Consider the following 16,453-nt stretch of genomic DNA (forward strand, 5'->3'; position numbering starts at 1 on the left):
GAGAGAGGCAGAGACACAGGCAGAGGGAGAAGCAGGCTCCATGCAGGGAGCTTGACGTGGGACTTGATTCCGGGCCTACAGGATCATGCCCTGGGCTGAAGGCGGAGCTAAACCGCTGAGCCACTGGGGCTGCCCATTTTTGTTACAATTTTTACTTTTATTTTTTTAACATTTTATTTATTTATTCATGAGACACACACACACGCACACACACACACACACAAAGAGAGAGGGGAGAGAGACAGAGAGAGAGAGAGAGAGAGAGAGAGGCAGAAACACAGAGGGAGAAGCAAGCTCCATGCAGGGGGCCCAACGTGGGACTCGATCCCAGGTCTCCAGGATCAGGTCCTGGCCTGAAGGCCGCGCTAAACTGTTGAGCCACCTGGGCTGACCTGTTACAATTTTTAAATTATCATGATAAACACAAAATAAATTCAAATAATATATAAAGAATACAGATGAAAGCAGAGTCATCCAAAATCTCACTAGTGAGCCTCTTTCCACATACTAAATTCTTAACCATACAGAGCAATGGCTATTGGGTAGGCAACCACTGGTGACTGCCATGAATCACATTAGGATTTCTACTGGGAATTCGCTGATGCTGAAGAGTTTTCTACTTGATAATTTTGAGCCTTCTCCTCTGGAAAGATACTTTCAGAGATTTTTCCATAGAGGTCCTGAACATTTCTAAAAGTTTATTTCTAGACACTTATCATTTTTGTTGCTATTGTGAATGGAATCTTTTTTCTATTACGTTGTTTAATTAGTTATTAAGATGAATAAAGTGATCTTTTTTATATTTTATAATGGTTACACTAATGTACTTAGTTTAAACTATCCAAGTATATAATCATATCTGTAAATCTTTCCCAACATTTACATCTTTTATTATTTATTATTATCTTTATTATACCCAGTGACACTTCCTGGACAATAGTAAATAATAGTGGCAGTATGCAATATTGTTTCTTTTTTATTTAATCTCTACACCCAACATGGGGCTCAGATTCATGACCCCAAGATCAAGTCACGTGCTCCTCCTACTGAACTATCCAGGAGCCCCAGCTCCTGGTTGTAACAGAAGTATTTCTAACATTTCGCCAGTAAGTAGATAATGGCAGTTTGTTTGGTATATCTATGTTTTTTTCTTGATCATGCTAAGGAAACATCTAATTCTTTTTTTACCTTTTCCCTCCTTTTTTCTTTTTTTAAGATTTATTTATTTATTCATGAGAGACACAGAGAGAGAGGTAGAGACACAGGCAGAGGAAGAAGCAGACTCCTTGCAGGGAGCCTGATGTGAGGTTCGATCCCCAGACACAGGATCCAGGATCACATCCTGAGCTGAAGGCAGACACTCAGTTGCTGAGTCACCCAGGTGCACTGGATCATCCTTGTACTACTCAGTCGGATCACTTGGACTTGACAGTGGGTTTCCCTTTCTGGATTTCCCTTACTCTGCTACAGGCTGACTATGCCAGATCATTTTTCTTGAGACAAAAGATTAGATTTCTGATGATTAAGTTTTGGTTTTACTAGAGGTTACCTTCTTAAGATTTCAGATAGGTCATTAGACTGATTTAGGATATATCCCAAACTTTTAAATTACACATTTATTTTTTTTAAGATATTACTTATTTGAGAAAAAAGAGTGAGAGGGAGGGGTAGGGGGAGAGGCAGAAGGAGAATTAGATTCTCTGCTTAGCAGGAAGCTCTGCACTGGGCTGGATCCCAGGACCCCAGGATCATGACTCAAGGGAAAGGCAGACACCTAACCACCTGAGCCACCTAGATGCCCCTCAATTACACATTTGTAAATAATCACACGGCTTGCTAATTTAACTGTTATATATTTTTAACTGTTAGTAAGAACTCTAGCTTATCTTATTTCCAAGTGTTTAGTGGGTTGTCTTGGAAGTGAGGAACAGAAAACTACTCAAACTGGTTAAGCAGAAGAAATGGAAGGGAGACTTATTGGAATGTAGGAGTAGGGGATCCCTGGGTGGCGCAGCGGTTTGACGCCTGCCTTTGGCCCAGGGCGCGATCCTGGAGACCCGGGATCGAATCCCACATCGGGCTCCCAGTGCATGGAGCCTGTTTCTCCCTCTGCCTATGTCTCTGCCTCTCTGCCCCTCTCTCTCTCTGTGACTATCATAAATAAATTAAAAAAAAAAAAAAGGAATGTAGGAGTATCTCATAGATCTCAAGAACAGTAAGTACTACTGGGCTCCTAAGAAATTGGAAAAATTTGGAAAATATCAGATTTAGGGCATCTGGGTGGCTCAGTGGTTGAGCATCTGCCTTTAGCACAGGTTATGATCCTGGGGTTCTGGGATCAAGTTCTGCATAGACTCCCTGCAGGGAGCCCACCTCTCCACACGCACAACCCACTGTTAATCAAGTGTTGCTGTGTTATTGAACTTATATCACCTGCACATTGTTTTGCCAAATAGACTACAAGCATCTTTGAGATTAAGAATGCTATGCTAGGGATCCCTAGGTGGCGCAGCGGTTTGGCGCCTGCCTTTGGCCTAGGGCGTGATACTGGAGACGCGGGATCGAGTCCCACATCAGGCTCCCGGTGCATGGAGCCTGCTTCTCCCTCTGCCTGTGTCTCTGCCTCTCTCTGTGACTATCATAAATAAATTAAAAAAAAAAAACCAAACAAGCTTTATGAACTTTAAAGCACTCCACAAATATACAGTAGTAGTGGGGGAAAAATAGATCTAAATAAAGTAGTAGTAGGGGAAAGATTGATCAAACCATAGAACTCCTCTGCTCAAAAACTTTTTTTTTAATTTTATTTATGATAAGCACACAGTGAGAGAGAGAGGGGCAGAGACATAGACAGAGGGAGAAGCAGGCTCCATACACCGGGAGCCCGATGTGGGATTCGATCCCAGGTCTCCAGGATCGCGCACCTGGGCCAAAGGCAGGCGCCAAACCGCTGCGCCACCCAGGGATCCCCTCAAAAACTTTCAATGAGGAGTGCCTCAGTGGCTCAGCGTGGAGCCCCTGCCTTTGGCTCCGTTCATGATCTGAGGGTCTGGGATGAGTCCCACATTGGGCTCCCCAGGGAGCCTGCTTCTTCCTCTGCTTCTCCCTCTGCCTCTATGGGTGTCTCTCATGAATAAACAAAATCTTAAAAAAAAAAATAAGATTTTTAATGATTTCCTCATTACTTAAAGAATAAAGACTGAAGCTCCACACATGGCCTTAAGCTTCTTCATAACCTGAATGAAATGTTAATTTTCCAGTATCAGCGTCTCTAGGACACTTTTCCTCCTTCATCAGACAATTCTATCGCTTGACCACGTTATTTCCATACCCATAGTGCTCTAAGTCTCCCATCTCCGTTTCTTTGCCCAGGAAACCCCATTAACGCTTTAAAACCGGAGTCACACACAGGTCCAACTTCCCAGTAAACAAGGTTTACTTTCTCAAAATCAGTGTCTCCTGCCCTCGGGAGTCTTCCAAATCTCAAGTACCAAGACTTGACTAATATTTCAGCCATTTTTCTCCCCTTCGTTAGCTGTTTCCAGTTCCATCTCAGCTCTACCACCTCCAGGGGCCTGGAAGGAAAACCCCAGGCTCCGGGAATTTGACGAAATCGGAAGCTCAGACTAAACGTCCAGGTTTAGAAACTAAAGAGGCAAATCGAGAGCAGCTCTCTAGAGCCAGACCTTCCCCCAGCAGGGGTGAGGCGCTAAAGTGGTGTGCGACCCTGTGCCTGCTGGGAGATGGAGTCTCCGACCCACCCCACTACCTCTTGGGAGTTGTAGTCCTTGGTCTGGTAAAAGAGAAGGAAGCGGCGACTCCCAAATTGTGAATTAGTTTTTAGGGGTAAAGGGAAGAGGGAAATGCCTCACATGAGGCAAGACCAAGTTCCTTGGACCCAACTAGGGTTCGCGAGCAGCCGCAGAGCGGGCTAGACCTCGGGGCCGAGGGGGCGGGGAGACGTTACGTTGACGCTGGCGTGACCCAGCCGGAGAATTTGGCGGGATCTCCAAACACTCCCCGGAGGGAGCTCTGCGGTTTGAGACCCAGCCTGAGGAGACTGACGCGCCCTTAGGGGCGTCGTTGGGAGCTGAAGCTCGCTTGGGTTGTGTGCGGAAGGCGGCAAAAAGGGAGTAGAAAATTTGGCAGCAAGGGAGGGAGTCCAGAGCCCGTCCAGAGTCGTGCGCGGACCGGACCCGCGGACAGAAGTCGGAGCGCGCAGCCCGGCAGTGAGGAGCGCTGTGGACCGAGGTGAGCGTGTGAGGCGTAGACTCGGCCCCTCCTGCCTCCCGGTGCGTCCCCGCAGTAGCCGAACCGGGCGGAGCCCGTGCCGCCGGCAGCCGGCTTATGGGCCCCTCTGCGCCAAGTGAGAAACCGGAGTTGGCGGGGCGGAGCAGGGTCATGCCCGGGCCCAACCCACCGTCGGGGCTCGTTGTGGCAAAAACTGAAGTGGTCCCCAGGCTCCAGAGCTAGAAGGAACCTCAGAGGCCTTCATTTTCAACACCCGGTTTGGGGGTGGGGGTGTGGGGGCGGCGGGAAAGCCGAGATCCAGAGAGGTGTTGTGATTTAACGTCACAGCTGTTTCTGTCGGGGCCAGGGTTTCCGGATTTCTGGTTAATCCTCTTTCCATTACACCCTGCTTTGCTTACGGAGTACCAGCTTCCAATTTCCTAAAAGGCGTTTTCATTAGCTAATTCAGGCCGTTCGTGTGATGATGCCTGGGGAATGATCTGTAGTGAAGTGGTTTCTTTTGACTGCTAAAGTGAAGTGTAATATGCGTATGGAAGAATATACAAATCAGAAGTGTATAGTATACGCCTCTGATTTCAAAAAGAATATACCTGTGCAGTCATTACTCAGGTCAATAAATAGAACGTTGTCAGCACCCCAACATCCCCTGTTCTCTCCAAAGGTAACCTCTGTATTGACTTCTGACACCAAAGACTAAATTTGCCTGTGTTTGAGTTTTGTGTAACTGATATTATCTATCTTTAAAAGGTTTTGTTTATTCATTTATTTATGAGAGACGCAGAGGGAGAAGCAGGCTCTTCAGGGAGCCTGCTGCGAGACTCGATCCCAGAAGCTCGGGATCATGACCTGAGCGACAGCAGATGCTCAACCGCTGAGCCACCCAGTTTCCCCATATTATGTATATTTTTGTGTTTGGTTTTGCTCAACATTCTGTCTGTAGATTCGTACTTATTTTTGCATATAGTAATAGTTCTTTTTAGTTTCTGTATTGAATTCCTTATTCATTCTGCCCATGCCCATGGTGGACATTTGGGTTGTTTCTAGTTTCTGAGTTTTTAAATGAGAAAATCTGCAGAGAACATTCCTGCGTATGTTTTGGTACAAACGTGTATGGTTTTCAGTTGGTTAGTAATACAGCGTTGAAATTCCTGGGTCATAGCATTTGTCTATATTCAACTTCCACATTTAATGCCAGTTTTCTTTTTTTAAAGATTTTATTTATTTATTCATGAAAGAGAGTGAAGGGCAGAGACACAGGCAGAGGGAGAAGCAGGCTCCATGCAGGAAGCCCGGTGTGGCATTGGATCCCGACACTCCGCATCCATGCCCTGGGCCAAAGACAGGTGCTAAACCGCTGAGCCACCCAGGCATCCCTACTGCCAGTTTTCTGCTACCAATTTACATTTACACCAGCAGTGTATGAGTGTTTAGTTTTTTCACATGCTTGCCAACACTTGATATTGTCAATCTTTTAAAATTTTATCTGTTTTGGTGGCATATAGTAATACTTCGTGGTTTTAATTTTGATTTTCCTGATAATTAGTCAGGTTGAGCATTGGTTCATCGTTTTTGGCCCATTTGGACATCTTCTATCCTGAAGTACTTGTTCCAATCTCTTGTCTGTTTTTCTATTGAGTTGCCTTTCTCCCTTCCCTTCCCTCTTTCCTTCCCTCTCTCCTTCCCTCTCTCCTTTCCTCTCCTTTCCTTTCCTTTCCTTTTTTTAAGATTTTATTTATTCATTCATGAGAGAGAGGGAGAGGGAGAAGCAGAAGCAGGCTCCATGCAGGGAGTCCGATGTGGGACTCGATCCTGGGACTGCGGGATCACACCCTGAGCCAAAGGCAGATGCTCAACCGCTGAGCCATCCAAGTGTCCCTATTGGGTTGCCTTTCTTGCTGATTTGAAGTTCTTTATATATTTTAATTATCAGCCCTTAGTTGTATATATGGTAAATATTTTGTCTCCCACCTGTAGTTTGACTTCATTTTCTTAATAGTGTCTTTTGATGGATAGAAGTTTTAAGTTTAAATGTCCGATTTTTCAGTCTTTTTTTTCGTTGTTGCTTTAAGAAAGTTTTATCCCAAAGTCATGAAAACATTCACCTATATTCCAAAAGCTTTGTTTTACCTCTTATATTTAGATCTGTAATCGAATTGGAAACGGATGTTTCTTCTGTATGTGCAGTGTTTTATTTTGTTTTTGTTCTTTTTCTTATTCTGTAAGGCTCTCCCATCAACCTAGCACTTTTTATTGAAAAAAAAAATCCTTTTTCCATTCTCTGTAATTCCATCTTCTTCATAAATTATGAAGAGAGGTGTTTAAATTTTTTTTTTTTTTTAAGATTTTATTTATTCTGGGCAGCCCTGGTGGCTCAGCGGTTTAGTGCCACCTTCAGCCCAGGGCTTGATCCTGTAGACCCTGGATCGAGTCCCACGTCGGGCTGCTTGCATGGAGCCTGCTTCTCCCTCTGCCTGTGTCTCTGCTTCTCTCTCTCTCTCTCATTCTCTCATTAAAAAAAAAAAAAAATCTTAAAAAAAAAGATTTTATTCATGAAAGACACAGAGAGAGGCAGAGACATAGGCAGAGGGAGAAGCAGTCTCCATGCCAGAAGCCCATTGTGGGACATGGGACTCTAGGATCACACCCTGAGCCGAAGGCAGACGCTCAACTGCTGAGCCACCTAGGCATCCCAAGATGTTTAAATTTAAACTGCATTCAGGTGATTCCAGTATTTAACATTATCAGAGATATACATTATGCTAAATTTGCCATCTAAGAGATCTGCATCTGAACTAATTAAGAACAAATGGTCATTTCCAAAGAAGACACAAATTAATTGCAAACAGACACATGAAAAGGTGCTCAACATCATTAATCATCAGGGAAATACAAACCAAAACCGCAATGAGATATTATGTCCCATCTACCAGAATGGCTAAAATTAAAAAGATAAGAAATAGGGGAGCCTGACTGGTAAGGATGTGGAAAAAAAGGAACCCTCATGAACTGTTGGTGCACTAATTTACATTTGTGCAGCTGCTGTGGAAAACAGTATTGAGATTCCTCAAAAAATTAAAAATGGAAATACCATGTGATCCAGTAATTGCACTACTAGGTATTTACCCAAAGAAAAAACACTAACTTGAAGAGATATATGCAACCCATTGTTTATTGCAGCATTATTTATAATAGCCAAGATATGGAAGCAACCCAAGTATCCATCCACACATGAATGGATAAAGGATATGTACACACACACACACACACACACACACACACACACACACACGAGATCTTCCCCTTTGCAACAATATGGGGGAACCTAGAGGGTACTATACTAAGTGAAATAAGTCATACAGAGAAAAAAATATGATATGATTTAATTTATATGTGGAATGTAAAAAAAATAAATGAACAAACAAAAAGCAGAAACAGACCCATAAATACAGAGAACAAACTGATGGTTCCCAGAGGGGAGGAGGAAGAATGGGCAGAGGGGTGAAAGTGAGTGAGAGGTACAGGCTACCAGTTATGGAATGAAAAAATCACAGGAATAAAAGGTAGAGCATAGGGAATATAGTAAGTGATATTGTAATAGTGTTGTTTGGTGACAGATGGTAGCTACACTTACGGTGAGCATAGCATAACATACAGACTCGTCAAATCACTATATTGTACGCCTGAAACTAGGACACCTGAAACTAATGTGACATTGTGAATCAACTTTACTTTAAAAAAGTTGGGAGATGGGCAGCCCAGTTGGCTCAGCGTTTTAGCACCTGCCTTTGGCCCAGGGTGTGATCCTGGAGGCCCCGGGATTAACTCCCACGTCAGGCTCCCTGCATGGAGCCTGCTTCTCCCTCTGCCTGTGTCTGTCTATCTCTCTCTGTCTCTCATGAATAAAATCTTAAAAAAAAGAAAAAAAAAAAAAAAAGGGCAGCCCCAATGGCTCAGCGGTTTAGCGCCGCCTGCAGCTTAGGGCGTGATCGCCTGCAGCTCAGGGCGTGATCCTGGGGACCTGGGATCGAGTCCCACGTCGGGCTCCCTGCATGGAGACTGCTTCTCCCTCTGCCTGTGTCTCTGCCTCTCTCTCTCTCTCCTCTCTGTGTATTCTCATGAATGAATAAATAAAAAATCTTAAAAAAAAAAAAGTTGTTAAGCAGCTGCCATCAGCTCAAGGCTTGATCTCATGGGGGGTGGGGGGGACCCCCCTCCCCCAATCAGGTTCCTTGCTCAGCCGAGAGTCTGCTTCTCCCTATCCCTCAGCCCTCTCCCCCACCTCATGGGCTCCCTCCCTCTCCCTCTTTCAGATAAAAAAAGAAAATCTTCAAAAAAAGAAATGGTCCCCTTCTGTCAAATCTTGAAGAATAGAGATTTCATATGTGTTCTTTTTTGAGTGACATTTATCCTGATTGTTAAATTGTCCAGATTGTTTTGGTGTGGTTTAAGTTCATTTGTTCTTGTGAACATTAAGACTTGTTTACCTTTAGGGTGCCTAGGTGGCCCATTTGGTTAAGTCTTTGACTCTTGTTTCAGCTCAGGTCATGATCTCAGGGTCATGTGATCCAGCCCCCTTGGGGTTTGTGCTAGGTCTGAAGCCTACTTAAGATTCTCTGGGGGAAAAAAAAAAAGAGATTCTCTGATTCTGGGCACCTGGGTGGCTCAGTGGTTGAGCATCTGCCTTCCACGTAGGTCGTGGTCCAGGAGTCCTGAGACCAAGTCCCGCATCAGGTTCCCTATAGGGATCCTGCTTCTCGTTCTGCCTATGTCTCTGCCTCTCTACATGTCTCTCATGAATAAATAATTAAAATCTTTAAAAAAAAAAAAAAAGATTCTTTGATTCTTCCTCTCCCTCTGCTACCTGCCCTCCGACGTGCTCTCTCTCAAGATCTAAAAAAATTAATAAATAAGACTTTTTCATTTTACTAACACCACTGAAGAGAATTAAAAGTTTTGTTCTCCATTCTTTTCAACCTGAGCAATCTTAACTATCATAATAACCTGACTAGGTATGGACTTAATGCCTATAGAAAAGGTTTTAGACTGAACAGGGTACTTGAATATTATTTATTCGTTTGCATTCAGTGAGGTCTGAAATTGATTAAAATTGTGATGTTTTAATTTCATACATTCCTATTAGAAGCAGAATATGTGACTACAAGCTATGATCCTTGGCTAAGATGGGAAGTACCTCTCTCAGTCTACTTAATGTCTTAATTTTTTTTTTTTTAATTTATTTATGATAGTCACAGAGAGAGAGGCAGAGACACAGGCAGAGGGAGAAGCAGGCTCCATGCACTGGGAACCCGATGTGGGATTCGATCCCGGGTCTCCGGGATCGTGCCTTGGGCCAAAGGCAGGCGCCAAACCGCTGCGCCACCCAGGGATCCCAGTCAACTTAATGTCTTATCATTAGAAGAAGTAGAGGCTTGGGCAGTCCCCGTGGCACAGTGGTTTAGCGCCACCTGCAACCCAGGGCGTGATCCTGGAGACCCGGGGTCGAGTCCCACGTCAGGCTCTCTGTGTGGTGCCTGCTTCTCCCTCTGCCTGTGTCTCTGTCTCTATGAATAAATAAAATAAAATCTTAAAAAAAAAAAAAAGAAGTAGAGGCTTATGGGCAGTTATTCTGTACCTTTAGTTTACTCCTCTCCCACCACCCTCAAACCCTGTTTGCTGGAAAGGAACAATGACATTGAAACAGTTTAACAAACTTTCATGATTCTTTTTTTCTTAATTTTAAGTAGACTCTTGGAAAGTCTACATTCATTTACCAAAAACTTACCAAACACCTAACATGTAACGTATCATGGGATGTACACAAATAAATAAGACTTGGCTCCTACCCTGAAGGAATATGAAACGGGGGAATGGGGGCATAATTGGTCTAGGTAAGCTGTGCATCTTTAAGAAGCAGACTAGTCCTGGCTCTTCTACCATTTCTTTCTTTCTTTCTTTTTTTTTTTTTTTTTAAGATTTTATTTATTTATTCATGAAAGACACACACACACACACAGAGGCTGAGACAAAGGCAGAGGGAGAAGCAGGCTCCATGCTAGGAGCCGACATGGGACTCAATCCCGGGACCCCAGGATCACACCCTGGGCCGAAGGCAGGAGCTAAACCACTAAGCCACCTAGGGATCCTCTCTTCTACTATTTCTGATAGAACTAGCTCGATGGAAGGGAAAGCTGGTGAGAAATGTTTTTGTTTTTTTTTTTTCCTGCTGTGGGTAGGTCAGTGATTAGACCAGAAGACCAACAATTCTTCAGAGAGTTATTTTAAAACTAACTTTGCAGCTCTGTACTTTTTCTGGCCATCTATGTTTTTCAGTATTAAATGCAAAGTAATGGCTATGCAAATGCAGCTTGAAGCAAATGCAGATACTTCAGTGGAAGAAGAGAGCTTTGGCCCACAACCTATTTCACGATTAGAGGTATGTGCTTAATTGTATTTTTTGGAATTATAATGCTAGAGTAGAATATTCTACCTATTGGAAGACATCACAACCTTTATATAAACCATTAATTTATTACCTAAGGTCAAGACCCAAATTAGAGTTTTCAGAAGTGTTGTGAAGGATCCTTTGGAAAGGCTTAAGATAGTTGCTAAACATGTCTGGCCATATCTCCTCTGTTAAGAATTCTTCTACTTTATCATTTTTCTTTCTCAGAGTTGGATTGTCAAAAACTAAGAAACTCCTAGGTGGAGTCTCTGATGTTTATACTGTGTTACCTACCAGGGAATTACAGTGGCCTGGGACAGCTATGCCAAGAAGAGAGAGGAACAGTAGCTCTCCATTGACTCATATCTGTGCTGAAGTTACTATTACTAGTAAGACAGCTGTCGTGGTTAGGGAGAAGGGTTTGTGGTTATTAAGGTATAAGAGCCAAGCTCCAATTCAGGACTGAGATCATCATGTGCCACAGCTAGGGCCTTGTGCTATCTCTTCCCGTTGTATAGAGGCCCCCACAGTGTGAGTGCAGATGAGATAGGCTGAAAGAAGTAGGAGGGAAAACAGAGAAAGCCTTCGTTCTTCTGTCTCTTTATACATATTCCTACCATCCCTAGCTAAACTTTAAGGGATCCCTGGGTGGCGCAGCGGTTTGGCGCCTGCCTTTGGCCCAGGGCGCGATCCTGGAGACCCGGGATCGAATCCCACGTCGGGCTCCCGGTGCATGGAGCCTGCTTCTCCCTCTGCCTGTGTCTCTGTGCCTCTCTCTCTCTCTGTGACTATCATAAATAAATAAAAATTAAAAAAAAAAAAAAAATCCTAGCTAAACTTTAAGACTCCAGAAGTTAATTTAAACAAGTTTGTGATAAATATTCAGAGTCATAACTTCTGGTATCATGAGCATCCTTATAGCCATACATGCATTTTGCTTATTGCTTAATATTTAAAAAAAATATTTTATGTATTTATGCATGAGACACGTGCACACACACACACACACACACAGGCAGAGACACAGGCAGAGACACAGGCAGAGGGAGAAGCAGATTCCCTATGAGGAGCCTGATGTGGGACCTGATCCTGGGACCTTGGGACCACGACCTGAGCTGAAGACGGACGCTCAACCACGGAGCCACCCAGGCGTCCCGCTTATTGCTTAAATATTAGTAGTAGACCTTGTTTCTATGGGCAAATAGTATGGTCTTCCCTCTCACAAACCCTTTCCAACCTGCAAATACATACCCATTCCACCACCAACTAATATTGTCCCAGCAGTCATGGTTGTGGTGGCTAATAAAACCAAAGCTGAATTTGCAATATAAGTAGGAAGAGGTGCCTTTGGGTGGTTTATTTTAAGAACTGATGTATGAATCCCTGACCAAAAGTAATTTGCCCCCATTTTTTTTTTAAAGATTTTATTTATTCGAGAGCTAGCACTAGTAGGGGGAGGGGCAGAGGGAGACAGAGAAGCAGATTCCCCACTGAGCAGGGAGCCAGATGAGGGGCTAGATCTTTGGACCCTGGGATCATGACCTGAGTTGAAGGCAGCCGCTTAACCAAGGCAGATGCTTAACCGAGTGAGACATCCAGAGCACTCCACTTTTCCCCCACTTTTTTTTTTAAAGATTTTATTTATTTATTCATGAGAGACACACAGAGAGAGAGAGGCAGAGTCATAGGCAGAGGGAGAAGCAGGCTCTGTGCACGGAGCCTGATGTGGGATTCGATCCAGGCATTCTGGAATCATGCCCTGAGCTGAAGGCAGAAGCTCAACCACTGAGCCACCCAGGCATCCCTTTTTCCCCATTTTTAATATCAGTTGTTAGATTAGAGCTTTCTAGTCATTTTTCTACCCTTAGCCCTGAGGCAGTCTTTTTAATTTTTTTTTTAATATTTTATTTATTCATCAGAGACACAGAAAGAAGGCAGAGACGCAGGCAGAGGGAGGAGAAGCAGGCTCCATGCAAAGAGCTCAATGCGGGACCTGATCCTGGGAATCTGGGATAATGCCCTGAGCCACCCAGGCATCCCAGCCCTGAGGCAGTCTTACCTATTTACCTTAGTGTTTAAAAAAAAAAAAAAAATCATTTCTTATGTGTGCTTAATGTAGAAAACATTAGAAACACTGTTTTAAGGTGGCTTTTTAGGGCTTAGGCTCTCAGTTTATTTAGAGTCCTAGTTGTAAAAGGTTGAGAGTTACAGATTTATTCCCAGTACCTGTGAATTAGGGGTTTAGTCCCAATTCATGATGTGAATACGTACATGAAATAGTACTACTTTGAAAGTATTGGTTTTCAAAATGAAAAGGTTGATAATTTGTTATTAAATACCTCATATGTACAGCATACTTTTCAAAGCTTTTGCATATAATATCATAGTTCTTCAAAACACCTCTGAAGTGGGTAGGGCAAATATCCATCCACATTAGAGAACTGAAGCTTACTAAAAAAAAATTTTTTTAAAGATTTTATTTATTTATTTATGAGAGACAGAGAGAGAGAGAGGCAGAGACAGGCAGAGGGAGAAGCAGGCTCCATGCAGGAAGCCCAATGTGGGACTTGATCCGGGGACTCTGGGATCATGCCCTGAGCCAAAGGCAGACACCCAACCGCTGAGCCACCCAGGCGTCCCAAAGCTTACATAAATTTATCCGTGGTTTTCTTCCCTTGCAGCAATGTGGCATAAATGCCAATGATGTGAAGAAATTGGAAGAAGCTGGATTCCATACTGTGGAGGCTGTTGCCTATGCACCAAAGAAGGAACTAATAAGTATTAAAGGGATTAGTGAAGCCAAAGCTGACAAAATTCTGGTAAGTACTGCTTATGTAGCCTTAGGGAGGCATTAGGAGGAAAAGTACAAAAAGATATACAGTGAAAGGTAACAGTGTTCCTCCTCCCTTCCTCATTGTGTCATTGAATTCCCCTGTCCAGAGGTGAGTGCCCTAGTTAATTATCTTAGTATGTGCCTCCGTGCATAAATTGGGGTTTTCTCTCAAGGAAATGACAATTTCATGGGATGTGAGTCCTACCAGATTTACAAGTTTGCATTCCCACCAGCAGTGAGTGGTATGTTCCTTATCTTTCTAGAAATTATGATTTCAGGCCTTAGAAATATATTCATTAGTATGTAGCCACTAAAAAGTTTCAAAAAATATTCATTGACATAGGAAGATGTTCCTGATATAAGAAAGCAGCATCATAAAACATGTAAATGTGTATATATATATACATGGTTTTAAAAATGTGTATTTTGTTATATATAGCACATACACAGGATAAATACACTAAAATATTGGTGGTGTTATTTCTAGGTGGTAAGAACATGAACAAATTTTTTTTAAACTTTCTTTATTTATTCATGAGAGACAGAGAGAGAGAGGCAGAGACACAGGCAGAGGGAGAAGCGGGCCCCATGCAGAGAGCCCGATGTGGGACTCCATCCTGGGTCTTGAGGATCATGCCCTGTGCTGAAGGCAGCGCTAAACCGCTGAGCCACCTGGGCTGCCCAACAATTTTTATTTTTGCCTCAATTCTGAAGTCTCTTCATTTTGTAAAATAAACAGGTTTTACTTTCAGGTAGAAAAGCTGTTTTTATTTCTTGTTAACTAGTCACAGGCAAGATTGTTTAATGATGAAAGAATGTGATTTCAAATCATGCATTTAGTTTTTAGTTGTTTTGTTTGTTTGTTTGTTTTTTTAACCTTAATGATGTAAAGGTGATTTTACTGGCTTAATGGAAATGAAGTAGTAACCTAGGAATCCCATCCTTTTCATATATATTCCCATCTGACTTTCATAACAACACTGAGAAAATAGGGCTAGTATTACCTCTGTTTTACAGATGAGGAAACTTAAGGTACAATGGCTCAATTATTTACCTAAGGTCATGTAGGCAGTGGAAGAACTAAGACTAGAATCCAGTTATTTTCATTCTATTATATTATGATCTTTTCTCATTTCCCTCCAGTATCTTACAGTTACTATTAATTTTTCTTTTACCATTCACAATTCTGTATGATTACATTTTATTTTATGTACTTATCTTTCGGTTTTGTTTTTTTTAAGATTTTGTTTATTTATTTATGAGAGACACACAGAGAAGCAGAGACATAGGCAATGGGAGAAGCAGGCTCCATGCAGGAAGCCCGATGTGGGATTTGATCCCAGGACTCCGGGATCATGCCCTTAGCCAAAGGCAGATGCTCAACCGCTGAGCCACCCAGGCATCCCTTGGTATTTATATGGTTACACAGTTTGACCCCTGAACTTTTATGTAGCGTAAATATCCATAAAATTACATTTTCATATTTTATGTTATTATAATCACAGAAGTTTTTCTCTGAAAAGATCTTCAAAGGCTAAGGAATTTTCAAAAAAGACTGCATCCTTTGTTATTGGGTAGCTTAACTGTCTTACAGTGTCAAATAAATAATAGCTGAGAGTTTTGAGTATGAGTTCTTACTATCTCATATCAGAGATATTAATATATGCATAATATGATGAATTCTGTTTTATTGAGTATTAAGAGCTTTGAATTTTTAAGCACTGGCAGGGGTTTTACTTCATTTATTTAGACCACTTTGTAATAGTAACTCGGGGCTGAAAAGTTGTAATTTTTTTTTAACATTTATTTTATTTTTTAAAAAAATATTTGAGAGAGCACAAGCAGGGTTGGGGGGAGAGGGAGAAGCAGAGCTGATTGGGGAGCCCATTGCTGGACTTGATCCCAGGACCCTGGGACCATGAACTGAGCTGAAGGCACTTAACCGAGTGAGCCACCGAGGCACCCATTTTATATATTATTAGAGAAAGGAGAGAGAGCACAGGTATTGGGGGTGGGGTGCAGGGAGCAAAGGAAGAGAGAATCCTAAGCCAACAGTGCACTGAGGAGTCTGACATGGGGCTCAGTCTGAAGAGTCTGAGATTATGACCTGAGTGAACCAAAACCAAGAATTTTTTTTTTTTTTTTTTTTTTTTTTTTTCAAAACCAAGAATTGAATGCTTAACCAGCTGCACCACCTAGGTGCCCTAAAAGTTTTAATTCTTAATTTAAGTCCTTAAAGGAAAGATGTTGCGATCTATGGAAGTATGAAATTGTCTTTTTTTTTTTTAAAGACTGATTTATTTATTAAGATTTATTTATTTTAGAGAAAGCGTGTGTGCACACACATGAGCACGCAGAGAGGGGAGGGATAGAGGGAGAGGAAGAGAAAGTCTCAAGCAGACTCCAAACTGAGCTCAGATTCTGAGATAACAACCTGAGCTGAAACCGAGAGTCAGGTGCTTAACCAATTGTGCTGCCTAGGAGCCTCTGAAGTTGGCATTTATTATATTATTCAAATATTTTTGTGGAAGTAGTGACTTGATAGAGGACAGTTCTGAGCCCCTAATAACACATCAAAAGAGTCTCTGATACTAAACCTGTAGATATCCCTAAAGTCCTATTTGTTGTTTTTTCTTTCTGGGCATTAATATTTGTGACAGAACAAATCCTGACAGGATCTTTCCTTATGCCTTGTCAGACCTTAGTTTTAGAAATCAGATCAGTGTCCTGCTTTTATGAAAATACAAATACAGGCAGCCCCGGTGGTGCAGCGGTTTAGCGCTGCCTGCAGCCCCGGGTGTGATCCTGGAGACCTAGGATCGAGTCCCACGTCGGGCTCCCTGCGTGGAGCCTGCTTCTCCCTCTGCCTGTGTCTCTGCCTCTCTCTCTCTCTCTCTCTCTCTCTCTCTGAATAAATAAATAAATCT

The 16,453-nt window shown here is 42.6% G+C and overlaps 1 protein-coding gene across 2 annotated transcripts in view; it reads left to right on the forward strand.

Annotated features, from left to right (window-relative positions):
- The first annotated feature begins 3,786 nt into the window (after window positions 1–3,786).
- Window positions 3,787–16,453, forward strand: part of RAD51 (RAD51 recombinase) — a 35,654-nt gene continuing 22,987 nt past the window's right edge. Inside the window, exons 1-3 of one of the 2 annotated variants that reach the window (XM_025473169.3) lie at window positions 3,787–4,251; window positions 10,582–10,684; window positions 13,375–13,512. In XM_025473169.3, the coding sequence (XP_025328954.1) occupies window positions 10,598–10,684; window positions 13,375–13,512 (225 nt within the window). In that variant the 5' untranslated portion in view covers window positions 3,787–4,251; window positions 10,582–10,597. Of the gene's footprint in view, window positions 4,367–10,581; window positions 10,685–13,374; window positions 13,513–16,453 lie in introns of both variants that reach the window. The other variant, XM_025473170.3, reaches the window with a different exon arrangement.

The sequence above is a fragment of the Canis lupus genome, chromosome 30 (genome assembly GCF_003254725.2).
Source record: "Canis lupus dingo isolate Sandy chromosome 30, ASM325472v2, whole genome shotgun sequence".
NCBI lineage: Eukaryota > Metazoa > Chordata > Mammalia > Carnivora > Canidae > Canis > Canis lupus.